Genomic DNA, 27,629 nt, shown 5'->3' on the forward strand with positions numbered 1-27,629 from the left:
AGGCTCTGAGGCAGGCATGCCTGGAAGGTTCCAGAACACCAAGGAGCCTTGTAAGAATCTGGCTTTTACTAAGACAGGGCCACAGGACGGCGATGAGCAGAGGAGGAACCCACAGGCTCAGTTACCCCATCTGTCAGGGGCAGAGCTGTGTGTGTGTGTGTGTGTGTGTGTGTGTGTGTGTGTGTGTTTGTGTGGCAGGGCAATCTGTCACTTTGGCTGCCAAGCAGCTGATGTCCCCTGACAGGTGGGAGGCAGGTCCCCCCCTGTGCTGCGGAGAGTGGGGAATCTCTGCCTGCCCCTGGTGGCCAGGGCTTGGGCCTGTGACCTAATCACAGCCAATGACAGATATGGGGGGGCAGTACATGAGAGAAGACAGCTTGAAAGGGACCAAGAGAAAGGCAGACACAGAGAGAGAACCCCAGGTCCCGGCTGCCTGCGAGTCCCGGCTCTGTCCAGTGGGGCAGCCGCCTAGGTCCACTGCGGCCAGCAGGGGCAGGAGGCTTCTGAGACCCTTCCCAGTTCTCTGGCCTCTCCTGTGCGGCCATCCCTCACTCTAGCAGGCCCTCGTTGGGTGGTGGGGGGTCTCAGGCCCCCTCATTCATGCCCATGACTCCAGGGACCCCCGCATCCACTCCTGCCCAGACCCCAGGCCCTCTGGTGGCCTGTGACACCATCAGACATCGCGGTGTCTACACCTGACCTCAGCGTCTCCTGCACCCCTACCCGTGCGCCTTCTGTGTCCCCAGCCTGGTGACTCTAACCAGGGTGGTGTCCCCCATCTCAGCATCCCTGGATTTTAATGACCTGTTTCCATGGGCATCTCCTGGTCAAACTCCCTTTTAGAAGTTAGATGTTGTTTTTTTGTTCAGCTAACTGCCCTTAACCTCAGACCTTGACTCCTGTGTGTCCCTACTGATTCCTTCAAACGCACTGACTCAGAGATCTCTCACCCCACAAGGGATGTCCCTCCCCATTACGTCCCTTCTGCGCCCCCACCCCACCTCCACCACGTTGATCTGTTTACAGTTTCAGTTCTTGTTGTGAGTAAACTTTTTCTTTGTTCTTGACTTTTGTTAGGACAATAAACTTGACCAAGATCTTGATCACTGTACCTTCCGTGTCCCTCGAAGCATCTCCTGAATCGGCTTCTATTCTCATTTAAAAACTTCCTCCGATAGCCACTTGGAAAAAGATAAAATGAGATTGGTCTCTCACACCATGGACGAGAATAAACACCAAATAGACCCGTGATCTGGAAGTAAAGAATGAAATCGTACCAACACCGGAAGAAAACCTGAGGGCCTTTCCCTGAAACCCGGGGGCGGGGGAAGGTTCTAACTCTGACTCACTCCCAGAGGCAACAAAAGAAAACCCGATACACTTGCTTTCATGAAAATAAACTTTGGCATGGCAAAAACACCACCAGCAAAGTTTGAAGATAAAAGATTGGGCTATGATAATGTGGGAGATCAAAATTGGCCACCCTGAAATATGTCTCTTTACCTTATTTTCTCTGATGGACATTTGACCTCCCCCACTAACTGCCTAAAGGAATTTAACTCTGGGTATGGACAGACTGGCAGGGTCCTTGCTAAACCCATTCTTACTGAATTTCTATCTACCAAATATTTACATTTGTAAAGGTATCTCCCTCTGTGTAGTGGGAAGAGGGGGGGATGACCTTATCTGTGGAAACTCTTATCAGGATGGAAGGAGAGGCCTTATATCTACATACTCTTGATTACCAGAATTTCTGTCTCTCCAGCCACATTCTCTATAGGTGGCCCTGCAAAGAACTATCTGACAAACATTTACATTTCCCTCTCCATGTAAATTGTCTTCTTCCCTTCTGAAATCCCAAACCACACCCACCCCCCTAACATCCTCCTTTGTCTTTAGCTGAAGATAGTATTTAAGATGAAAATCTCCACCATTTGTGGAGAAACTCAGTGTCCCTGGTTTCTCCCATGTATACATGTTATTAAACTTGGTATTGTTTTCTCCTGCTAACCTGTCTTTTAATGATTTGGCCAGCCATAAGAACCTTAAGGGAAAGGGCGGAGAGGGATTCTCCCTCTTCCCCAACAATAAACTTCATGTGTTTTTACCACAATTATTAAAAAAGATAGACTGGGAGAAAATTATTTGCCACATTTATCACAAATACAGGGCTGTTAGTGCATCACTCACGTACTGTTGCAGCTGCAGAGCCACGCCCAGAGTCTAATCACGAAGAAACATCAGACAAATGCCAAACAAACCTTCTTCAAACAAAGGGGATGGGGAAGGAACGTATTCTTCACAGATGTCAATGTCATAGGACAAAGGGGCTGAGGAAATGCTCCAGATTAAAGGGGACTAAAGAGAGGGGACGAATAAATGTAACACAGGGCATCACTGGGTCCACTGGGTCCACTGGGTCCACTGGAACACAGGCGGTGGACTCAAATACAAGTGTCAGATCAACGTGAACTCTCCTGGTGGATAAAGTGGTTAAAGGGCCATGACCTACACGCTGCAGTTTACTCTCAAATGGCTCAGGAAACAAGCGTGTGTGTATATACACACGTACACACACACACACACAATAGGTGAATCTGGGTAAAGGATACACAGGTGTTCTTTGTGCCTTTCTTGCAAATTTTGTTACGTTTAAAGTTTTTTCCAAATAAAAAGCTAAAAAGAAACCATCAGGATTTTCTAGGGGACGCCAGCAGCGTGCAATCTGGAACTGAGTCATCCTTCACATCTAAAGCCAAGCAGCTGACAAATCAAATGCTAGCTGTGGGCCTCTTTCTAAAGGGAAAACTGCATCTCTGGGCTTAAAGTTAATTCCAAGCATCTTGAGATCAACAATAAATTTACTTTTAATCAGAAATTCAAATAACTAAGAAACTTCCTCTAGAAGGGTTGTCAGCATCGTGGTGAGGCCCCGCGTGGCAGGCAGGGCTGCAGTGTCTCCGTCAAGAGGAGCTGGGGGCTGCTTCCCGCCCCTTGAATCTGGCTCCGCCTTGGCGCCGTGCTTGATGGACGGAACGCGGCGAAGTGACCCACTGGGACTTCCGAGACCAGGTCATGAGGTCTTGCGGCTTCACCTGGACATCCGGGATGCTCCCTCGTGGGGCCAGGCTGCCACGTCGTGAGAAGCCCAAGCCACAAGGAGGCCCCGCGTGGGCGCCCCGGCGACAGGTCCCGCCAGCAGCCCGCACCGACCGCCAGGCATGCGAGTGAGCCACCCTGGACGGCAGGCCAGGCCAGCCTTCAGATGCCACGTGGCCACCCATGCTGAAGACTCAAGTGAGAACAGCACAGCCTCGCCCCCCAACCCACGGAACTGAGACAGGCGGATGGATACGCACGCGGTAAAGCCAGTGAGCTCCAGGGTTGTTTGCTGCGCAGCGAAGGGCTCTCCTGGCCCAGGTCCCGGGAGGGGCCCTCAGCCCTGGGAACATCTTCCCTGGCGAGGGACTTGTTTACTGGGGACCTCAGGCCACTCCAGGTGGCCGATACCAGGTGACATGTCACCTATGCTGGGGACCCTGGGCCACACGGCACCGGCTAGTCTCTCTGGGGACTAAGGTCAGCCATGTGGGCTGGGCAGTCAACGTGAGCAACCCCAATAAAGACCCTGGAGACAAGGCTTGGGTGAGCTTCCCTGGTGGGCGACACTCTGCGTGTCGTCACGTGACACTGCTGGGAGAGACAGCTGGAAGCCGGCGCCTGGTCTCCCGGGCTCCTCCCTACGCTCCTCTTCTCTTTGCTGACTTCAATCTCTGTGTCTGCTGTGATAAACTGTAACCATGAGTATAAGGGCTTTCCTGAGTTCTGTGAGTCCTTCTTGCAAATTAAGGAACAGGAGGGCGGGCTTGTGGACCCCTGGGCTGCAGCACCAGGTACCCCAACACCCAGCCTGCCCGGGAATGCTGCAGCTTCTCTGGCTGAACTCCACCTGGGGGCCTGAAGGACTCCTCAGAGCACTTCTCTCTCTCGGGGAAAATAAATGGTATTGGCACACTGGGCTTCACTCTGAACCTTGCCCACACCCCCCAGGAAGATGGCTCACTGTTACTGCAACGCCGACTTGCTTTAGGGAAGGCAGCCTCCCCAAGGGGCCTCTCTGAACGCCAGAAAAGGACAAGACTGTGATCCCCTCTTTTCTGCCCCCCTCTTCCCTCCTGCTCATTTCAACCAGGGGGTCAGAGCACTCACCGACTCCACCCTCCATCCCATGCCACCTGCCCACAGACACCACCCCGGGTCTACGTCTCCCAGGAAAAAGGTGGGTGCAGAAGAGCTCAGACTTGAAAACAGGAACCTCTCCCAAAGGCCCAGTCCAGGCAGAGCAGTGGAACAGGACTCAATCTTCACCGCTGATGGAGAATCAAGGGGGGGTGGTAGGAAATACCTCCGGTCTTCCTTGGTGGGCGGAAGTGTCTGCTTCGTGTGTGATGTAAGAACCAAAGCCAGGCCTGCCCGGGGGGGACAGTGAGCAGCCGACAGGGGGGCTATGCGGAGCAGCCTTAGTGAACACTTGCTGACAGGGATCGGCAGAGGGAAGGATGAGCTCCTTCCAGCTTCCATGCTGACCCACCTCACTGGCCCACTCTGCGCTCCATCCCGGTGTGCACAGAATCCAGTTGACCAGGGCTCTCTGTGTCCTGGGTGGCAGGACAACTCTCCCTCAAGAGCCCACAGCCATGGACAGACACGGGCTGCTTGGCTGGTGAGCCCCAGGCTGGGGCCCTCCAGGCTCCAGGGCGCCCCAGGGAGACGGGAGATGAGGGGGTGGGACTTTGTGGCACCCCACCCCTCTGGATCTCCTAATGAAGTGGTCACCTCAATCGCAGCAGCTCCACCATCTGAGACAAGCTGACTTACAATAATGACTTTATTTTAACATTTAATTACAGACATAAAATAGCTGGGGAAGGGGGTGAGCCCCAGCCTAGCCCCGCTCTGGGGCTGCCAGGAGGCGGTGCAGGCGAGGCCTCCCTGATGACCCTCCTTTAGGGTCTTCCTGTGGCAGGGGCCCTATTGCTTTAGCGGGGGAGGGGCCATGCAAACGAGGGGGGCGGGGAAGCCCCTGGGCCCCGCCCGACCCCCCGAGGCCCGCCTCCCTCCAGAATGCCCGGTAGGCGCCCCAACCCTGCCTCTCCACCTCCTTCCTCTTTGTCCAGGGAGCAGACCCTCTGGCCAGCCCCCGCCCCCTCTGCAAACCTAAAGGGGAATAAATACAAACTTTACAAAGTAAAAGGGGTTCCAACGCTGCCCTGGGCTGGCCTCACATCATCCCTAACTGCAGCAGCGTGCTGGCGTAGGCCATGGGCTTGACGTCGGGATGAGGCTGCGGAACCAGACGCACGCGGCGGGGCGGCAGAGACAGGCGGGGCAGCTTCAGCGGGAGTGTCTGAGCGCCAGACGCAGAACCCAGCCCTACCCCCCAGAGCTGCTGCCCGCCCTCTGACCAGGCCCCTCAGCCTCTCCCTCCCCAGCCCCAGGCCCGGGAGAGCAGGGGACCCCAAGGCGTGACTCACCACTGCTGTGAACTGGTGGAACTGGGGCCGCAGGTCGGAGCCCCGGAGGTGGATGTATGAGGCTTTATTCCCCATCTGGTCGCTGCGGGGACAGGGGCAGAGTAGCCGGTCACGGGCTGGGCGGGGCTGGCGGATAAAGAAGGAAGGGCCGTGCAGAGAGGAGAGAGGGAGGGAGCAAGGAGGAGGCTGGATGGCAGAAAGGCTGAGAGAGAAGAGGGAGACAGAGGGACAGAGCCCATCGCAGACACTGACAGAAACAGACAGAGACGTCGAGAGGCGGAGAGTCAAGGGCAGAGATGGACACAGAGAGAGACAGGAGTGGGAAAGAGGCCAACAGAGGAGGAGAGAGGAATCCAGACAGAAGGGGGCCTGGGATGGGGCATGAGAGGAGAGAGAGGGTGGACGCAGAGAGCACACGGGGAGCAGAGGGCCTTCCTGACAGGATGGCGCAGCCGCACGGAGGCTGGACTCTTGCCAAAACCCAGACTCCAACCCAACCACGCCCTGGCTCTAACCACCAGGAAACATGGGGACAGAGGAACGTGGTGCCCGGCACCCCGAGGATGGAATCAGCCTGGTCTGGGGCACAGCCAACTCGGCAGGACAAGGGGCCTGGTTTTCTCAACCAAACAGTGGCAAACGGGGTGGGTGAGAAAGGGACCGGGAACTCGAAGGTCAGGAGACTGGAAGTGTGGCCCTTGTGTGGGCCCAGCCCGGGAGAAACGCACCGAAGAGACATTTATGAGATGTGGGGAAGCGGAACTCTGGCTGGTTCAGGCGACCTTTCTTGAAGGTGTGACAGTGGTATTGCGGTTATGTACAGAAAAGAAGAGCTCTTCCTTTCAGGAACAGACGGGGGGCTCAACGGAAGAAAGAGATGGTGCCTGGGGTTCTTGGGGACGGGGGTGGTCAGAGCTGCGGAGATGGGCCAGAGTCGGCAGCCACTGAATCCAGGTGAGGGGTGTGTGGGCGTTCATTACACTATTTCATCTACTCTTGTTATCTGTGGAATTTTCTACCATAAAAAGTTAAAAAAGAAACAACCAGTGGGCTGGGAGAAGAGGCCTGGACGTGGGGTGGGGGCCGCACCAGTAGTTGGGGGCAGAGAAGACGGTGACGCAGCGGCCGCCATGCGCCACCTCGTAGCCCTCGGCCTTGACCTCGTGGCTGCGGATGATGTAGTCCAGGTGGTTCTCCTCCAGGAAGGCCTTGGTGACGTCAGGCCCGAACTGGCAGCTCACGCCGCGCTTGCTGACTGAGCGCCCGTTCTGGGGAGACAGGGGGCTCAGCTCGCCCGTCCGCCCCAGCCCGCCGCTCTGCCAACAGCCCACGCCCACCGCCATGGCCCCGGGCACACTGACCTGTGGCTGCGGGTCCGACCAGAGCAGGTCGCACATGGGACCTGGAGGGGAGCAGAGCGGAACATCAGGGACGGCCCGCCTGCTGGGGGTGGGTGCCACAGGCCCCCTCCCTGCCCGCCCCACAGCACAGCCGGGAGGGGGCTGGGCGGGGGACATCCACCTCGGAGGGGAGGGGGCTCGGGACATGTGAGCCAGGACCCTGAGCCGGCCACAGGCCTCTCCTCTGGATGGCGCCCCAGCCTCCCCGATGGTGACCTCTCCAGACCCCATTCAATCCATTATGGCCCCCTGGTGGCCTGGCCGTGGGGAGCTTTCAACATCACAATCCAGACCGTGTCCCCCTCACGCTCAAAGCCTTCGGTGGCTCCTACCGCCCTAGGAACAAGCCCCAGCTCCTCACCCGGGCCTGGGAGGCTACATGGGGTCTGGCCTTGTCAACCCCTTTCAAGCACTCCCCTGCTCACCCCAAAGCCACCGGCCTCCTGGCTGTTCCTCCCACCTGCCAAGCTCACCCCGGCCTGGGACCCCCAGTGCCTGCCCAGGACGCTCTTCTGCAAGGCAGGCACTCCTCCTCCTCCCCGTCAGCTCTAATGTGGTGTCCCCAGAGAGGCCCTCCCGACCACCGATCACCACACCACCCTATCCCCGCCCTTCACAACACTGCCCACAGGTGTGTGTGTGTGTGCACGTAAATACTGTCTGTCCCCATCACTAGCATGGGAGCCCTAATACATCACTCCAGGGGTCACACATAAATAAATGACCGGTGTGTGCTCCACGCTGGGGACACGAATGCGTCCTTGCCAGCACAGCCCCACGACGGAAGTGCACCGACCCAAGTTACAGGTGAGGAAACTGAGGCACAGCCTTGCTGTCCCTTGCTAAGGGCACAAAGCCCGTCTGGGGCAGGGCTGTGGTGGCAGCTCAGATCTGAGCCCAGGCCCCTCCTCTGCTGGAGACACCAGGGCCCCAGGAGGGAAGGGGAGTCACCCAGCCCACCCCAGCCACCTGAGTCTGGGGGTTGCCGGTTCCGCTCGATCTTCCTGATGTCATCCAGGGTGACGCCGTCTTCACTGAACAAGCCCCCGTGCATGATCTGGGGTTCAGGGAGGGGACAGCTGTGTGAGGGGAGGCGCCGGCCACACCCCCAGCCTGCACTGCACCGGCACGCCTGCCCACGTGTAGCTCCCAGGGTGGAGAGTGGGGGAGGGCGTGCGTGGGGTCCGGCTGTGTCCTCACCAGCACTTTGCCATTGATGCACTGGGCCAGCGGGAGCCACTCAAACACCTCACTGAACAGCTCATACATCTGGGCTGTGTACTTGGCCTTCACCTCGCCCTCGAAGCCGTAGATCTGGTTCATGTTGTCCGTCTCATGGTTGCCTGGCCGACAGCAGGACAAGGAGAAACCTTAACACCCCCTGCCTGGCTGCCCTCAGGCTCAGCGCAAGGGAGGACCGCCTGGCGGCCCCAAGCCAGTGACGTCCATGCGTCAGCTCAACGGCCCTCACGGGACCCTGACGAGGCGGAGACACTGCTGTCGGTCTACTTTTGGGAGGACGAACAGGCTGAGAGCCACACGTGGGCATGTGGCCACCAGGCCCAGGCCGTACTGATGGCCACGGGAGTGGCTGAGGCCTGGGTTCAGCCCTGGCCCAGTGGGCCTCAGGCCCCCTTTTGGAAGACCTGCCGTGCCTTCCAGCCTGGAAGTACCGGGGAGGGGGAGGTCCTGACAAAACTCGGGCCTGCCGCACAGCCCCTGTTATGCTTCTATCTTCCCACACACAACCTCACTCCTCCCTCTCGGGGCTCCCAGGGGAGACACGGAAGCTGCCCGGGCCCCAAGTCTGCTGAGTCGCACTGTGTGACTCCTCGGCTGGAGCGAGCTCTTTGCGGCCTCCTCCAGGGAGGCCCACGGCAGGTGCCATCAAGCATGTACCAGGTGCCGGGGGCTGCGGCGTGAACCCCCGGAACCTGAGGGTCTGCACTCAGGCCCCGGGAGCCCCTACCCAGCCCACCGCCCTCGCCCCTCTTCCTGGTTCTCCCCGCTCTCCCAGCAGCACCTCCCGCTTATCTCCCCCCATGATGGGCAGGTCCTCCCGGGTGGCCCTCACTCCCTGGTGAGCTCGTCTTCCCAGGACCACGTCTGTCTGCCGAGGAACCCAAACCTCACAGCCCCCTGGGAGCCCCAGACCTCCCCTCTCCCCCGGGCTCCTCATCCTCTGGCCACCCCCGCCTGTCCCACCTCCCCTCTGTTGGTGGCAGCCACAGCCCTCCAGTTGCTCCAGCCAAAACACGGTGTACCCCCTTTGGCCCCTTCCTCTCTCACTCATGCATCCAGGCCACCTACAGACACTCTGGGTTTACCTCGAAAAGAGAGCCCAAATCCAGGCACTGCTCCCACCCAGGTCCAGCCGCCACCACCAGCCTCCTTGCTCCCACCCTCGGCCCTTGCTCTGTTCCCCACACAGAGGCCCAAGGGATCCTGTTAACACCTGAGTTGGCCCCTCACTCTCCTCTGCTCAGAGCCCTGTTGTGACCAAAGTCTGCATCAAGGCCCACAGAGCACCACCTGTGTGAGCCACCGTGCAGTGCGCAACCTGCCTGACCTCACAGGGCAGCCCTGTGCACGACCTCAGTGAAGGCACAAAATAAACACAGCTGCAACTAGGATCCCTGCTGTACAGACGAGAACTTAAGAGGCTCACAGAGGAGAGAGTGAGCACCCTGCCCAGGGCCCCACACTGACCCCAGACCTTGCTCCCTCCCACTCACCTCGAAGTAGGTGAAAGTGTTCTGGATACAGGAGCTTAAAGCCGAAAAGGGTGAGGATCACTTCTACAGAGAAGGAGCCACGGTCTACGAAGTCGCCATTAAATATCTGCCCTGCTAAGGAAAACAGGGGGGGCCTGCTCCTTCCCCAGTCTCCACGCCCCACGGCTCCTGTCAGCACCTCCCTAGAAGCAAGCACGTCGGCAGAGCCCAGCTTTTGTCTCCTTCCTCACTGTGTGGCTCTGGCCCAGCAGCGTGGCCTCGCTGAGCCTCTGAGTAGGATGCTACTGATGTTCCCAAGCTCGCCTGGTTCTCAGGGAAACTGATGAGGGGGAGACACCGGGTGGTCAGCCTGCTTCAGCTCTCCCTAATACAGGCCCAAAGCCACAGGGAAATGGGACGTGGACTCAACACTGCACAGGCCTGGTGGCCCCACACAGGGGTCATGTTTCAAGCGATTATAGTAACATCAGCAAAGACTTATTTCCAGATGAAGAGAAGCCAGGGCCCACAGAGACAGTCACCCGCCCGGGTCACACAGCATGTGGAGACTGGCCCCGGCCTGTCTGATGGCAGAGCCTGGAGCACAAGGCCGGCCTGCCACTCCACCCGCGGCTCCGCGCCTGGGCAACTGCTCAGGCGTCTGCCTTCACAGGGTCACGCCTTTTTCTCTGGCAGGGTTTCCCCTCCCAAATCCAGGGGGAGGGCGGGGAGGGCCTGCTCTCCCGAGGAAGGATACGTAGGGGTTGTTCTCCGAGGGTAAACCGTTGAGCTCAAATATGTTGAGGAGGTCATAGAACTGGCCATGGGTGTCCCCGCACACTGTAATCTTCTCTGTCTGAAAGAAAAGAGGCCACCGGAGAGGGAGGGGCCCAGAGAGAGACGTGGGGAGGGGGCAGAGGGGGGGAGGGGCGAGAGGTCACACGGCAGACCGAGAAGAACCATGCACAAGACACAGGCAGGGGACACAGAGATGAAGAGGGTGGGACAGAGACGGAGAGGCCAGGAGAGGAGGGACATCCAGGGGGAGACACGGGGGGGGAGGAGGGAAGGCAGACCAAGCCAGGTGGGGCTGTGAGTTTCTGAGCTCCGTGGCCCCCCAGCCAGGGAGCCCCCCAGCCCTGGCCCCCCACCCCGCCCCACAGCGCGCACCTCTTTGAGCGTGGTCTCCACGAGCGTGCTCAGCTTGGACAGGACCTCTTTGACCTGAACCAGAATCTGGAGGGGGGGGTGGGCTGTGAGTGGGGCCGGCTGGAGGGCCTGCTGCCCGCCCCGGCCCCCGGAGAGCCTGGACTGACCAGGAGATGCTGCAGGGCTGAGGGAGAGGCGGGGAGAGGATAGGAACGGGCAGGGGGGCCCCGACAAGTAGGTGCCGGCTGGGGCCAGAGGTGGTCCCCAAACTGCGACCTGAGGGGCCTCTGCGGCGTTTAAGCATCAGAATTATCTCATGTGAAAACCGAGACTCTTGGCTTCTCTTAAAATAATCAGCATTGTGAAGAAACATATGGATGAATCCTGACGTGGAACATTTTATAAAACAACTGGCCTGGACACGTCTCAACGTCAGTGTCATGAAAAAGTCTCCTCAAGAAGGCATAAGACTGTTCTAGATGAATCTAGATGAATCTAAGAAGGCTAGTCATATGCAATATTTGATCCTTCAGTGGATTCTGGATTTTACAAAAACAGCTGGAAAGGATGTTTTGGGGGAAATTAAAATATTTGTTTGGAAATGTAGACAATATTAGTTTTTTTACTAATTGAAGATTAAAGATGACCTTGACAACATCATGTATAATTGACAGTGTTTCCAGATTTTATGCATGGCCTGTGGACTGTGAGCATTAGTTAGTGTTATTGTGTTACGCTAAATTTCTAAGGTGTAACAACTCAATTACAGTCATGCAGGAGAATGGCCCTATTATTATCCCCATTTTGCAAATGAGGAGCCCAAGGCAGGGAGCGGTGAAGTGACCTGCTACACAGGTCACACAGCCGGGAAGCGGTAATCCAAGAGGGCACCCAGGTGTGGGCAGTGCCAGGTGCTGTGTGTGTACGATCTTGTAGCAGCCCCATTTCCAGAAGAAGAGATACAGGTTTGGGACATACAGGTTATGATACAACTTATTCCCAAATGGTTCAGGGAAAAAAAAAAAAAAAGAAAAGAAAAAAGTGTGTGGGGCCGGCCCAGTGGCATAGTGGTTAAGTTCACGCACTCCACTTTGGAGGCCTGGGTTTCACGGGTTCGGATCCCAGGCATGGATCTGTACACCGTTCGTCAAGCCATGCTGTGGCAGCGTCCCATACACAAAATAGAGGAAGATGGGCACAGATGTTAGCTCAGGGCCAATCTTTCTCAGCAAAAACAAAAAAAAAAAAAAGAAAAGAAAAGAAAAAAAAAGAAAAACATGCATGTGTATACATACACACATATATACATACGCAGAAAGATAAAGTAAATGTGTCAAAATGTTAACCATTGGTGAATCTGGGGGAAGGACGTGTGCATGTTAATTGTACGGTTCTTTTGACTTTTCTGTAGGTTTCACAATTTTCAAAATGAAAAGTTGGGAAAAAAATTAAAGTGTTAAAAAAGTAGATGTCCACTTCTGATCAGAATGTAGAAAGTTATAAAAGATTTCCACTCTCACCCTAATGAGGAGAAGAAGCCAAAAACCCCACAAAATCAAACTTAAAAAAACACCAGCTGAGAGCCGAGGCTGCAAAGAAACCTCAATCAAACTGGAGACAGCGACAGGCCCTGCCTCGGGGGAAGAGACCGTGACGGCTTTCATCCCGGAGCGAGGCAGGAGAGCAAGGCCCGCCACCGAGAGTGAGGGGGAGCCAGCAGGACGTTCGTGCCGGGTGCGGGCGGGCCTGACAGACGAGAGCCCCCGGGAGCCGCAGCCACAGAACGCTCTGCCCTCACCTCCCGGCTTCACAGGAGGCTGGGCGCAAGGCAGCACGGAGGAGAGAGACCTCCTGAGACACAAAGGAGGGGGCGGGACTGGAGAGCAGAGGACTCCCCGGCAACCCAAAAATCTGGCAGCGAGGCCGAAAATCCGAGAGCTCCGCCACAGCTGCAAAAGCTGGAGACTGGACAACATAAAGACAGCCCTGGGACGTGGCCAGGGCTCCGATCCCAAGCCCTGCTTGAAGGGTGAGTCCTGATCCCACTCTGAAAACACCCGAGGCCAATGGTGAACCAACGCCAACAGAAGCTGCCCCGACCCGCAGAGCACAGTGACCCAGCCCCTCACACTAGCGGCTGACAGAAGACAGTCCTGCTAGTTCCTGCAGTTCATCTCCATCTCTACTGTTCTTTCACACAAAATGTCTGGCATATGATAAAAAATTATGAGACATGAAGAACCGACAACAGAAGCGGACCCAGGGATGACCCAGATGGTGGAATTACCAGACTTAAAAATAACTATGACAAACGAGTTAAAGGATCTAGTGGAAAAGGTAGACAACATGCATGAACAGATGGGACAGAGAGACGATAACTATTTAAAAAGATAACCATGGAAATGCCAGAAATAAAAAATACAGTCTCAGAAATAAAGAATTCATCTGCATGGTGCCTGGCGCACCACCCGCTCAGCAAGTGTTGGCTTCTGTGACCACCCTTCCCCTGAGCTGCCCTCTGTGGCTGAGGTCAGGCACCGCCAGCGCTGCGGCGCTGTCCCAGGGTCACAGGTGTGCAGCACCTGACAGGTGTGTTACCTGGTAGGCGCATTTCCGGTGCAGCTTTTTCTGGTCCTTGTACCACTGCATGAGCTCCTTCATGAAGGCGATTGTCACTTTGCCCTCCTCAAGCTTGGGCCCGCTGTACTCATCCTCGATGGCTGGTGTGTGAACGGGGGGGACGAGTTAGTGGTCACAGCCACCATGGGGGTGGGGAGCGGGGCCCGGCTCCCGGGCTCAGGGCAGACTTGGCTCTGGACGCACAGGTCAGGAGAGGGATGGAGTGAGGACGATCCACTCCCCAAGGCCCGCTCCTTCTGTTCAGTCGGCTCCGAGGCCCTCTCCCTGACCTCCCTGTCTAGTGTGCCCCCCGCTTCAGCACCCCATCTCCCAACTTGATTTTATAGCACTTCACACTGTTAATGCACTTGTTGACTAGTTAATCCTCTCTCTCCCAACCAGAACATCAGCCCCAGGAGGGCAGGGACTGTTCTGTTCACAGCTGTCTCCCCAGTGCCTAGAACAGTGTCTGGCATGCAGTAGGTGCTCAATAATTATCTGTGGGATGAATGACTGAATCATCCGAGCACCCAGAGGACAGAGACAAATCAGACGCAGGAGGCCCCAAGGGGTGGGTGGTACAGAAGCCAGTAGGGAGCTAGGCCTGGGCAGGGGAGGAGTGGCTCGACCCCCTCGCCCGAGAGGAGAACTCAAGCCCCACGAGCAGCAGGGGACGGGGACCAGAGGCCGCCCCGAGCCCCTTCCCCCCACCCCCCAGTGTCCACGGGGAAGGGAGAGGGCCCATGCAAGGATGTGGGACGTTCTGGGCTGGGCGTGACGGGGCCCCAGGCCTGACTCACTCATGCTCTCGATGTCCAGCGAGTCCACGACAGAGCGCTTGTGCTCATCGCCCGCGATGGCCCGCTCGAAGGCCTTCTGCTTCACGATCTTGTTGCACTCCTGGTACTTCACTTTGGCGTCCTTGTCGTGAGGCTTCACCTTCACCACCTGGGCGGGCAGGGGTGGAGGGAGGGACGGAAAGAGGCATCAACGCTCAGGCCGAGGAGGGCACAGCCCCCCTGGGGCAGAGGAGCAGTCAGGAGGCGGGGACGCCGAGGCCGCCCTCCACCTGCCCGGCCCTGAGAGACCCCCGGGCTGCCACGCACTAGGGTCCCCACAGGTGCTCTTCACGACTCTCAGCTCTGACATGGCCCCGTCTGAGGAGCACGCGCTCAGTCTCAAGCTCCTCGCTGGACCAGAGCAGGCGTGAGGACAGTGTCGGCCCAGGCACATTTCACCGATATTATTACGGTGGGGGCACAGAGAGGAAAGGGTGGGCTGGGTCTAAAGTCACGAACAGCCCAGACTCATGCGAATGACCAACAACTGCTGGATGACAGACTCCCTGAGCCTCAGTTTCCCCCTCTATAAAATGGGGAGTGATGGGCTCCACCCACCAGGGCTGCTGGGAAGAGTAGGTAACAAACTCGGGGCCTGGTGTGCAACAGGGCTCGGCAGCGCAGGCAGCACCGAGTGGCGTCCTGTCCCTTGTTCGACCTCGGGCTTTAGGGGAGACCCAGGACAAGTGATTTTCCCGTTTCCTCCTCTGAAGGGAGGTGGAGACTGTGGGCACAGACCCAGGCTGCTGGGTTCAGATCCCAGCTCCGCCCCTCATCAGCTGAGTGACGCTGGGCAGGAGAGCTTGCCCCTCTGTAAGAGGGAGGTGATGAGCAGCTGCTTCAGAGACCACAGTGAGTGAATGAGTGAACCCTGGCCAAGCGTGTGCAGCGGCGCCAGGCACGAATAAACCCCACACGAGCGTCGGCCGCTCTTCACGGTTCCGCCATGGGCTGCTGAGCTGATAAAAGGCACTGGGCACGTGGCTTTGCGACCCAGTAAGTTCTCAGTAAAAGGAGCCCGTCTCCTCCCCTCTCTCCACCTTCTATCCGCTTCCTACAAACTCAGATCCTCCAAGTTCAGAAGCAGACAGGGCTGGATTCAGATCTCAGCTCTGCCACTTACTTGCTGGGTGACCTTGGGCAAGCGACTTCACCACTCTGAGCCTCAGTTCAGTTACCTGTGACTGTGACTGTAACTGTTATTAATGGACCCTGCCGGCCCCCCCAGGAGTGGACCCCCAGAGCTCCTGCGCCAGGGGCAGAAAGGGAGGTGCCAGCGCTGGCCCTCGGGGTGAAGCTGCCCCCTGGTGGACGGCCCGGCAGAGGGAGTCAGAAGCCTGTGCAGAGGCATCCGCTAACCCCTGTGGGCCAGTGTGGCTCATCTACCCAGGGAACGGGTGTGCAGACCAGGCGGGGCGGCAGGAAGCTGGGTCTCGGCAGGCTCAGGCTAGGGCACCCTGCCACGTGGCTCCACCTGGGCTGTGGGTGTGGGGCAAGGCTGGGGAGGGAGGCAGCACCAGACCTTCCCAATGGGGAGAGGTTGAGTCTACACCCGGGATAAAGTCTAAACCAGCACTTGGCCTGCCCAGGACGGCCCGCCCGCCTCTCTGCTCTGTTTGCCCAGCCCTCCCCAGCCAGACCCAACTCTCGAGTCCCCAAAGGTGCCAGCTCCCTCTCCCCTCCAGGCCTTGCACAGGGGGGCCCCTGGCCCGGAACACCTCACTTCCACCTCTAACTCCTTTCTAGCAATCCATCCTCTCCTCCAGGAACCAGCCCCCCCCACCCCCGTCTCCCCACTGAAGGGGGGCCCTGAAGGCGGGGCTGAGCAGTGAACGAATGACCCTGAGGGGATGGATGAAGCACTGCCTCTCCTCTCAGCCAGCCACCTGTTCTCAGAGAGCACACAGGCTGGGGTGAAGCATGGAGACACTGACAAGGAAAAGAGGAAGACGAGCAGTAGCAATGGTGGCAGCAGCAACAATGACACACGGCTCATTTTCTGAGCTCTTACTATGTCCTGACACTGGTATAAGTAATTAACTTGCTCATTTCATCCTCAGAGCAGCTCTATGTGGTCTTATCACAATCCCTATTTGATGGATGAGGAAACTGAGGCCCACAGAAGTAAAGTCACCGACCCAAGAAGCCAGGATTCCGTTCCCTCCCGGCCTAGTATCCTGACTGCCACCTCCGCTCCCTGCCTGCTGCCACCGTCCTGTCCCCACACTCCCCGTACGCCCTCCCGGGAGGCAGTGTGGGGTAGTGGTCATGAGCGCCAGCTCTGGGGCAAGGCCTTGGGGGTGTGAACCCAGCCTCCAGGGCAGGCAGCCCCACCTCTTGAGCTTCCCTCAGCTCCCAGAAAGTGGGGAGGGTGCCAGCGCGCCTGTGGAGGGTTGGTGTGAAAATTTAACAGCAGACCCATCACAGGGCCTAGCAGCGAGTGAGCGCTCGTCCAGGGCCTGTGGCTGCTGTGGCTGCTGTGACCCGCTTCCTGGCTGGGGAAGGTGAAGCGGCCCTGGCCGGCTCCCGCCCCTGGGGAAGGGCATCTGCTCCAGCCCGGAGAGGCCTGGCGGGTCCTTCAGGAGCTGAGGCCCGCGGGGTCAGAACTCAATGGTGGACTTTTCTTTAGAAAGTGGCATCTGGATCATCTCACTGTCATTATCCTGACTGTGACATTGCTCTGTTATGCCAGATACGTCACTGGGGGAACCGGGAGAATGGGATCTCTGTAGTTCTCCTTACAACTGCATGGGAAGCTACAGTGCTCTCAGAATAAAAAGCTGTCTTTAAAAAGTCTATCTTCAGCCGGGAGTGCTCACAGGCAATAACGACAGTGCTCGAATCGATGGAACACTAACGCACGTTCGCAATCCCTACGCAAAGCTGTGGCGGCTGCAGCTGTGTGGGAAGCCGGGATTTGGAGGATTTTAGAGGGTGACACAGTGCCGTGCCACATGTCATACGGCACCCCGGCGGGTCCGAGCAGACCTGGTAATCACACACGCTCTCGTTTCTGCAGCATAACCTGCAGGCACACAACGCGGGAGCATGAACAAGAGACCACCAACGGCCTCCGATTAGCTCAGGTCGGACTTTGCCACCAAGCGAGCTGCCTGAACTTAACTAGAACAACTGTGGTGTTCAGAGCGGCAGCAAGAGCCAAGCCCCACGCTGAGTGCTCCCGACCTCAGGGGGCCCACGTGACAATCATGATTACTACGACGCACGGATGACAATATGCAGCCCAGAGAGGGGCCGTGCCACCCGAGGCACACCGACCGCGGGGGACAGCCAGGCTCTAGGGCACGCACCGCACAGCCACAGTCCTACGCACGACACCAGGGTTTTCGCCCCCCAGGTCGAGACCCTCTAGCGAATTAATTTAGCGAGCCATACCCAACATTCCTCTTATGATAAAACAGAAGAGAAGAGAGACCATCGGAGTGCACTGCCTGAGCCAAGGGTGAGCACTGTGCCAAGAAACTTTAGCCCAGAACATCACATCCGCCCAGGGGTCACAGCCTAACCTGGTACCAGGCTGTCACTTCCTGGCTGTGGAACCCCGGGGAGTGACCTACTCTCCAGGCCTCGGTTTCCTCATCTGTAAAGCTAGAAGAACAGCCCCCAGTGCGGGGTTGTCAGATCTCAGGAGTTAACGGCGGCATGAAGGTCACAAGCAGCCTGGCCCATGGTGCACGCTCCGGTGACTACCATACACCCACACCTTAGGTGCGCGGGCGCGTGTACAGGCGTGCAAGGCATAATGCACTTCTAACTGACTGCGCTGGGCTATGCTGTGAGGAGATACCCAAATGCAAACCATATCACAAACCCAACCCAAGAAATCCCAGGAAGGGGGTGGGGTGCACGCCTGGGCCCATGTGACCATCTGAGTTCCAACCATAGACAGGGAAGAACACGGGGTGGGGGGGCGGTTCTGAGAAGAGGACCCAATAAGCGGGTGGGGAATCCTGGGGCAGGGGTCCCCCTGAAAGGATGAACTTGGAGATGAGGGAGGTTGGTGGGGCATTCAACACGGACGGTGGACAGGGGAGATCGGTTCCTGCTGAGCGTCTGAGGCCTGGCCCTGGAGGGAGACACACCCAGCTCTCCCAGGCCCCTAAGGAGGCCCTGCACCTGCACACCGCCCTTCCTGTGGGCCGCGGGCTCTTGCCCCAGGCCCCCCAGGGGAAACTGCACCCAGAGCTAAGTGGGTGCCCTACTCTAAAGGCGCTGCTCTCAGTTAATCCTCACGGGAGACTCTGAGGCAGCCCCGCTGTTCCCCCCGTTCACAGATGAGGACACCGAGGCCGCAGAGCCAAAGCACTCGGAGCCACACAGCTCGTAGCTCGGCGTCCTGACCACAGAGCTGGTGCCGCCAACCCCTGCACCTGTGACCTTCAGACTCTGTGACTGTGACTCCCAGTAAGAGATATTTATTTGACATCACATCCAACGCACATCTAGATTCATGTAAAGGAAAAATATCTTTTCACAAAATACATACACACTTCCTCCAAACGAACTCTTTTTTTCTTCTCTATTCTATTTGATGGAGACAGAAGTGCTGGAGTCAAACCACTAAGGTGACTTCCAGCCCACGAACGGTTACAAGCACAGACTCTGGGTTTGAGTCCCACTCCTCCACTTCTCTGCCAGGCGACCTCGGGGCGCTAGGGGGGCTTCCCTCTCTAGACCTCAGTTTCCCTCCTGTAAGATGGCCTGAATTCATGTGTGCAGAGAGCTCACAACAGAGCTGGGCCCACAGTGAGCGAGCAGATGAGGAAACTGAGGCTGAGAAAGGAAAAGCCCTTTGCCGGCCCAAGGGCCAGGCCCGGCCGCTGAGAGGCAGGGCCTCGGGCTCCTTTGTTCAACCAAGGTCGTGTCTTGGCTCCGCCTCTGAGGCGGCCATGAACTAAGGGGGGCTGGGGACGTCCCCCGTGAAACTCTAGCAGGTCACAGGACAGCTCTGGAGGGCGGGAGGCAGAGACTCCGGATGGGGAGCTGCCCTAGGGCCTGGCCCCTCTGCCCTGTGCCCACAGAGCCTGCTGAAACGGGTCAGAATGGAGGAGGTGGACGGCCCGCAGGCACGTGGGTGGCCCAGGCCGGCAAGGATCTCAGGCTCACACGGGGACTCCCCAAAGCTGCTGGCAGAGCCTCCACAGGGAAACGGGCTGTGACAATTCAAATGCTGGGTGTGGCTCCACTTCAGGCTGGTCCTAAGAAGGCTCTGGATCCCCCAGCCCTCCACAGCGTCCTCAGGCCGGGGTAAAGCTCAGCCGTGGTCCGTCCACAGGATAGCTGGAACTGACCAACCCAGACTCATGGAGCAGACGGGGTCAGGCCCCGGTCTGAGCCAGAGCTGTGAGAACGCCCCTCCTCACCTTGGGGAAAGGCTTTCCTGCACCTCAGGAGTGGTGAAGACCCTGCCGCAGACCCGTGCTGGGGGCTCCTCTCGTCTTCTGCCCCGTCCCGCCTCCTCCAGGCCCTTCCCCAACTTGCAGCCCTGCAGAAAAGCCTTGCTCCGTCCAACCCTGACTGTCCCTCTGGGTTACTCATTACTGAGCCCTCCGGCCCCGGTGACCTTTACCCACACCACTCCACCAGAGCCCCATAGCCATCCACGAGGTGGCCCCCCTGCTGTCACCACTTCCCAAGCCCATAAGGACTGTTCTGCTCCTTCCCCCATCCTCCCGGGTGTCGCCCCAGCCCCCTCCTCCATTTTGCCCCTCAGTCTCTAAATTGCCCCCTCCTCCACGCCTTGGCCCCCACCCTGACACAGGTGTCCCCTGGCCCACAGCTTGGCTCAAGCCTTCACGTGGCCTGAAAGCCACCGTCCACCCCAGGCCAGTGGCCAGCAGCCAGCCCTGGCAGTCTGACCTGGCTCCCTCCAACCGCAGCCTGTGGCTCTCAGCCCCCCTGGCCGCCCCCCACTACACGACAGAAGCTGCTCAGGGTGTGGTGAATGAAATGAGAGGAGGAAGTGAGGGTGTGTACGTGTATGTGGGGCAGAATAATAATTCATTCAACAAACACCGTCTCAGCCCCTGCCGGGTGCAAAGCACCATCCCAACAAACAAAAGCCCCACTCTCAGGGAGCTGACTCTCTGAACGGGGGAGACAGGGGCTGGAGGACCAGGCTGCCCGGGTTCAAACCCCAGCTCTGCCACTTGCCAGCTGCACGTTGATGGGCAGGTGACTTAACCCCTCTGGGCCTCAGTCTCCTTATCTGTGCAATGGGGGCGATCACAGTCCCCACCCCTGGGGCTGCCGCAATGATTCACTCAGCCGCCCGTGTGAAAGGTATAGAACAGGCCCGGCGGGAAGGCGTGCGCTCTGTAAGTCCTCACTGCCTCGCTGTTATCACCAGAGCAGTGACAGCGAGCGGAGAGGCAGACGAGCAGTCAACTACTGAACTCTTGCTGCGCTCCAGGCCCTCTCCCTGGTCACCTCCTTACAACACGCCCCCCCGTCTGCAGTCCCTCTATAGACATCGCCCTATTCCCCTCCCTCCCAGGCATGCATCCTCATCCGCAATGATTCTGCTGACGTAGTCAACGACACGGTTTGTTTTCTGCCCTCCTCTGAATTATAAGCTCCACCAGAAGGAGGGCTGTGTGACTCTTGTTCACAACCAACAACAACAACAATAATCATAATAGTTAATTGTTCCACAACACTGACTATGTGCCAGGCGCTGTTCTAAACGCTTGAAAAGTAGAAACTCATTTATTCTTCCCCATTTCACAGATGTGGAAAAGGCACAGAGAGGCCAGGTAACTCGTCCAGGGTCACCAAGCGAGCGATGGCAGAGCTGGGCTATGGACCGGGGCAGTCTGCTCTAGGCCAAGGGGCCTCACAGGCATTTGGTGCATGAGTGAGTGGTGAGTGAATGCGTGAAGGGCCTCCTCACCCCGTCCCTCCAGCTCCAGGAGTGCACGCTGCGGCCTCCCTCCCCAGCATCCAGCTGGCTCAGGTGCTGGGCGCTGGCCCACTCCCCGAGGCCCGCTCACCGTCTCGTAGTCACGCAGGGCGGCCCGGAACTTGCCCAGGGCCATGTTGCTGGCGGCCCGGCGGTAGTAGCCCTTAATATACTTCTTGTCGATCTCGATGGCCCGCGTGGCGTCGGCCAGCGCGTAGCCGTAGCACTCGGTGCGCAGGTAGGCCAGGCTGCGGTTGCCATAGTAGATGGCATTGCTGGGGTTCAGCTCGATGGCCTGGCTGTAGAACTTGATCGCGTTCTCGTAGTCCTTGGCTGTGGAGATGCAGGAGAAGGAGGCAGCATGAGACAGGGCTAGGTGTTGGCCCAGTCTCCCCGTGTATAGACGGGGAAACTGAGGTCCCCGGCTGAGCTCGGAAATGTCTCTTCAGCCTGCCCCCCTCCTCTGTCGTGACCCTCCCACCCTAACCGAAATCACTTCCACACACCCGCCCACCCACCCATCAGCCCTCAAGGCCCAAAGCTGGGCCACACCTCTTCAGGGGGGTCTTCCTGAATCCTCCCCACAGCCGGAAGAGGATGTGCTACTGAGCGCCAGAGCTGACAGGTGAACCAGCAAATGTGAGTCTGCCCTGAGCCCCTGGGGTCTCCGGCCCCTCAAAGCAAGGAAACAAGTGCAAAGAGGGGCCTGGTAGGAGAACAGGAAGTGGGGGAAGGAGAAGGAACCTACTTAGGCCTCAAGGAGAAGGGGACATCAGCAGAGACCCAAAGAAAGCGACAAACCAGACTGGAGGAAGAGCATTCCTAACAGAAGGAACAGCAGGTGCAAAGGCCCGGGGCAGGTGTGTGTGGTGTGTGTGCGTATCTGTGTGCGCGCGCGTGCACGAGCACGCGTGCTTGTGTTCCAGGACCAGTGAGAGGCTGGTGCGGCTGAGGCGGAGTGAGCTGGGGAGGGCGGGAGATGAGAGCAGGGCGGCTGGCAGGACAGATCCCTCGGGCCCTGGCAGCCACTGCGAGGTCTGGACACTGATGTTCTAAATGTGACATCTGGCCAAGGGGAAAAGGTTGATTTCATGTGAAATGAGCTATGGCGTGCCCTGCACTTTCCATCTCACCCCACGGCATCCTCACACGTCCATGGCATTAGCATGGCCTGGAGCTCACTTTGCAGACGAGTCATAGAGGTCTTGTTCAATGTCAAACACCCAGTCTGGACCTGCAGAGCCAGGCTTGGACCCCTCCCACGTGCCCATCTGATAGGCAGGAGACCAAGGCTCTGAGGCTTGCCCGAACGGGGGTACCATGATGTGCCAGGTGTCATGTGGGGCTCTTGGTACACGAGTCCCTTCACCGAACCCTCACAACAACCCCGAGGACGGCCGCATGAGCCCCATTTTCCAGATGAGGGGACTGAGGCTCAGAGAGGAAAAGCCCATGTTGGAGGTCACATGGTAAGTGGCAGGGGGGATGCTGAGCCAGGCCAAGACCCAAATGCTTTCTCACCCCCCACGCCAGGTGGCCTCTGGGTGGCAGCCCGGCACAGGGGCAGGTGGCCTGGGCCCAATCCCCGGCTGGGTTACCAGCTGGGTGTCCTCGGGCAACTTACGTACCCCCTCTGGACCTGCGTTTCAGAGAGTCCTCCCAACACCCAGCTTAAAATGAGAATTCCTGTCCTAACTCCCACTTTAGTTTTCTCCAGAGCCATCCGATAAACCACGACTTTGTTTTCTTTGTTGCTTATAATCCATCTCCCCAATTTGAACCTGAGCCCCGTGAGGGCAGGCACTCTGTCTGTCTGTCTTCTTTGAGCCCCTGCCCTCTCTGAGGACACAGCAGCTCCCACCCAGCCCTGCCCTCCTGGGGCTCACAGTTCAGTGGGGTGGGGTGGGGGGGACACAGAGCGGTCCCCAGAGAGTGACGTCCAGACAGAGAGTCCCTCGAATGTTTAGGGCCGGGGCAGCCCAGAGGGGATGCTGCAGCTGAGACCTGGAGGATGAGAAAAGGTGAGTCAGGTGAAGAGAATGGACGAAGAGGGTTCCAGGCTCCATGAATGGTTCCTGAATGAAGGAAGGAAGGAAGGAATCAAGACAGAGAGACAGACACACTGACACTCGAGAAAGGAGAAGCAGCCAGGTCCTGGGGAGACAGCCAGGACCAATATAACAACAATTCCTTTTGCAGGCTAACATCTGGCAATCTTTCAAATGGCTCCTATGTCTCCGCCCTCAGGAAGCCCTCCTTGACCCCCAGGCTGGGTGGGGTACCCCTCTGGACTGCCCCAGTCCCTGGGCTCCCCTATTCCAGTTCTGCCCACTCTGGGTTGTCACCGTCAGGCGACGGGTGTGTCCCCTAGGACTGTGAGCACTGGAGGGCAGGCTTAGGACTTCCCCAAAACAAGCAAGGACAGAAGCAGGCAGCCCAAGTCTGACCGACCCTCCCTGGAACGCCAGCACCTTCGAGGACTCCTTCCAGCCGCCTGGCTGTGTTCCAGAGGCCAGCTAGCCAGCTCTCCTGATGGGCGAGGTGTTACTCGAGTGGCCGTCTGGCAGGGAGTGAGGAGCCTGGTGTCTCAGAGCCTGACATCTGGCTCTGCAGATCCCGACCATGAGACCTCGGCAAACAGCCTCCCCTCCCTGAGCCTCCCCACGCGCATCCGAAATGCAAGAATCACAATGGGCCCTGCCCCCATCGGACAGCTGTGAGGGCTAAATGGACTCACGTATGAAACGTGGTTCCAGCAGAGAAAGTGATCAGCAGACACTTGTAAGAGAAGTGAAGATGTGATTAAACGAAGGGAAAATGAGAATGGAGCAGAGGCAATGCGAGGGGCCAGGACTTCACGCATCTACCCAATCACACTGTATCCCGACCCTGTTCTATGTGCTTTACAAACATGAGCCCATTTAATCCTCAGGACATTCCCCATTTTAGGGATGAGGAAACTGAGGCACAGAGAGGTTAGGTCATTTATCCAGGGGTCACACAGCACATAACGGAAGAAATATGGTTGAACCCAGGCAGCCTGAGCTCTTAGCCATGTCTACAAACTCTGAGACCCGGAGGTCTTCTTGGGGGTTAAATACTGCCCCCCACCCCATTTTACAGACAGGCCATGAGAGGGAAGAGAGATGAGCAACACTGGGGACCAGGCTCTGCCCCTCAAGGCCTCTGGAATGGGCCTGAACTCAGAGGTGATCCAGCCATGTAGATGGGGGTGGGCGGTGGGGTCCTCTGAGCCCCTGAGGCCCTTGTGGCCCCCGTCAGGGCCAGGGTGGCTCCGGGTGAGGACTCGGAACGGGTAAAGGGTAAGGACTCTGAATGTAGGCGCCAAGCACGTGGGGAGGAAGGGGGATATCCGGGCTCTGCTGCTCACTCACTCTGACCTTGGGCAAGTGGTTTCACTTCTCTGAGCCCCGCTTCCTCTCCAGAACAGACGGGGTTGCTCCCATCTACCTCCCGTGCCCCAGGGAGGATTAAACATCGAGGTGTACCTGGCCACCACAGGGGCTCAATTACCGTGAGCTGTAATTATTCTTGTTATTGTTATTCCCACAGCCCCGGAGGCTGGGGCTCTGTGCTTGCCACCACCTGCCAGACAGTGAGGGGCCTGGACCAGGAGGGGCGTCGCCTCCGTGCCAGCTCAGTGCCAGGACCCCTGGCTGCCTGCCCAGCCCCAGGGCTCCGGAGAGCTCGCATCCCAGGTCCTGGGGGGCAAGGCGCCCCTCCCAGTGGCTGACTGTTTCCCAGAATTCTTACCTCGCCTCAGCATCACGCCCCATACTTGCTGTTCCTCCAGAGCCCCACTTCCTCGCCAGCCCCCAGCCGGAGACTGGGCCTTGTGCCGGCTGCCTCCTGACCCCGGTACCCCCAAAGTCCAGCAGTCACTGCGTTCTGTCCCGTCAGCCTCCTGAACATCTCTCAACTCTATTCATTCACTTTCACGCCTACAGCCCCACCCTGCCCCAGTCTGCCCTTCATCCTCCGCCCCCAGGTCTCCCAGCGCTGCCCCTCCTGAGGGGTCTTTTCCAAAGCACAAACCTGACCCTGGCCTCTCCCTACTCAGAACCATCCGTGGCTCCCAGGTCCTCAGCAGCAGGCTCAGGCTCCTTCCCTGTGGCCTCATCGTGAACTCCTCTCGCCTCTTACACTCCAGCCCCACTCACTCCTGGGTGCCGGGCTCAGCTCACCTTCGGGCCTCTGCCATCCTGCTCCTTCTGCGGGCAGTTCCCTCCCCCTCTCCAGGCGGCCGCTGTCATTTCCTCTCCGAAACATGCCTTGAGTCAGTTTCCGTCTCTCCAGCCTGGTTGGCAGCACCACCACCAACCCTCACCTGTCCACCATTCTAGTCTCCTTCCTGGTCTCCGGTCTCGCCCTGGCCTCCAATCTCTGCAAGGCAGCTGGGGGATCTTTCTCAAACACTAATCAGACCATGTTGCTCCTCTCTTAGAACGTTCCATGGCTCCCTATCACCCTCAAGATAACATCCACACTCCCTGCCCCGGCCTCTAAGGCTCGACCTCCACCTCACCTCTCAGCAGGCCTCTGACCAAACTTGCCCACTCTTCGAATCCGTTTGTGCTTCCATCAGAGGCCGACTCTCCACTAAGTCTCTAGACTCCTTCCACGCTGCCCTTCTCCAGGGCTTGGCTGCTGTACGCCTGCCCTCTCTCCGGCAGGATCAATTCTCCCCTCTACTGGACCACACTCTCAGTCTCTTCCATCTCCAAACACAGCAGCCTCCCCGCCCCATTTCTCCACTCCCCTTCAGAACCAAAACGCTTGTCGACACGTGCTGTCTCCAGGTCCATTCAGTCTTCAGGGCCCTCCTGTCTGGCTACCACCCCCATCGCTCCCCAGAAACTACTCTGCTCAAGGCCACCACCACCATTTGTTGAGCCAAATCCAATCGTCAGTACCCGGTGCTTGTCTTGGCAGCATCTGAGCTAGGGCACAGCCCCCACCTTCTAGAAGCACTCTCTTCTCTCCTCTTTCCTGACACCTTTCCTGATTTTTCTTCCACTTCACTGACCACTCCTCTCAGCCTCTTCTTCTTCTGTTCTAAACATTAGAATCCCTCAAGGTTCCGTCCTACGCCCCTTCTCTTCCAGATGACCTCATCCATTCCTAGGGCATTCTAGTCCATCCATAGGCTGATCATGCCCAAATTCCTCTCCCCGGAGCTCCAGATGGCCCATCTATACACTCGACGTCTCCTCTTGGATAGCTGAGTAAAACCCAAACTAGTTTTTGCAATGACTTCTGAGACCCTACATGATATGGCCCCCATCTTGTATCAGTCTCCCCGCTAACTCAATAAAGTTCCAGCCCTGCCAGTCTCCTTTCATTTCCTACCTCAGGGCCTTTGCACATGCGGCTCCACCCACGTGGAGCCCAATTCTCCTTCTCAAGGGAAATGTCTTCTCCTCAATAAGGCCTTCCCTGACCAACCTATCTAAAGCAGGCCCAACACTCCGATGGGGTGTTTTCAAAGCACTCATTACAACTTCTAAGTATTTTATCATTTATTTGTGTCTTTACTCAATGTCTGAGTCTCTGCTAAATTACAAGCCATGTAAGGGAAGGGCGCAACCGTCTCATTGGCTGCTATATCCCCCGAGTCTAGCACAGTCCTAAGCACATAGCACGTGCTCAATAAACACGTTGAATTAATGAATGAACAGATGCACCCACATCTTACTCTTTCCCAAGATCCTAAGTCATACTATTCCTGGGACTCCCCCACCTCCACTCCCAGAGCCTCCCACACATCCCTTTTCCGCGTGTAACCCTAAATCTCCTACTCCCTTGTCCTCCCATCTAATGATCTATTCCCCACCCCCACGATCCCCTACGCTATTGGGACAGTTCCCCCCAGCCTGCACCTGGTGCCACCCACCCCAGGGCTCCCCACTCGGTAGCGCCATCACTCCCCCGGCCCATGTCACTACCTGGTAGCGCCCTTTCCAGGTCTCACCATAAGCCAGCACCTCGCAGGGTCCCACAATGGGTAATGCCCTCATGCCCGTCCCCCCCTGTCGCCCCTTGGTAGCGCCCTCCCGCCCCCCCCCCCACGCCCGGTCACTTGGTAGCGCCTGCCCCGCGGCCAGGCTGCTGTCCCGCGTTGCCATGGTTCCGCGCGGGCCCGGCACCCCTTGACCCGGGCCGCTCTCCACGCTCCCTCGCCCCGTCTTCGGGGCGGGCGCACCTTTGAAGTAGTCGTTGGCCTGCGTCTTGAGCTCCTCTGCCCGCTTCAGAGCGCCATCAGCCGGGGGCTCGTCCCGAGGGGGCTCAGCACACTCAGTCCGCTCGCCCTCCGCCATCGCCATGCCGCAAAGCGACCCCCACCCTGGCAACCGCCGCCAGCGGCACCCGGCCGAATCGTCGCGAAGGAGCGCCGAGTGGCGCTGCCGCTGCCGCACAAGTGTCGTAAAGCG

The 27,629-nt window shown here is 58.0% G+C and overlaps 1 protein-coding gene across 1 annotated transcript; it reads right to left on the reverse strand.

Moving 5' to 3' along the window:
• Positions 1-4,870: 4,870 nt before the first annotated feature.
• On the reverse strand, positions 4,871-27,559 carry PPP5C (protein phosphatase 5 catalytic subunit). The gene is made up of 13 exons (XM_004440178.3): positions 27,401-27,559; positions 21,269-21,510; positions 14,217-14,364; positions 13,396-13,517; positions 10,819-10,884; positions 10,406-10,504; positions 9,670-9,775; positions 8,135-8,277; positions 7,904-7,991; positions 6,896-6,936; positions 6,624-6,802; positions 5,535-5,616; positions 4,871-5,344 (listed from the first exon to the last, which is right to left on the reverse strand). The coding sequence occupies exons 1-13, from the start codon at positions 27,519-27,521 to the stop codon at positions 5,282-5,284; spliced, it is 1,500 nt and encodes a 499-aa protein (XP_004440235.1). The 5' UTR covers positions 27,522-27,559; the 3' UTR covers positions 4,871-5,281.
• Positions 27,560-27,629: the final 70 nt, after the last annotated feature.

This window comes from Ceratotherium simum, chromosome 33 (genome assembly GCF_057802395.1).
Source record: "Ceratotherium simum simum isolate JZ-2026a chromosome 33, ASM5780239v1, whole genome shotgun sequence".
Taxonomy (NCBI): Eukaryota; Metazoa; Chordata; class Mammalia; order Perissodactyla; family Rhinocerotidae; genus Ceratotherium; species Ceratotherium simum.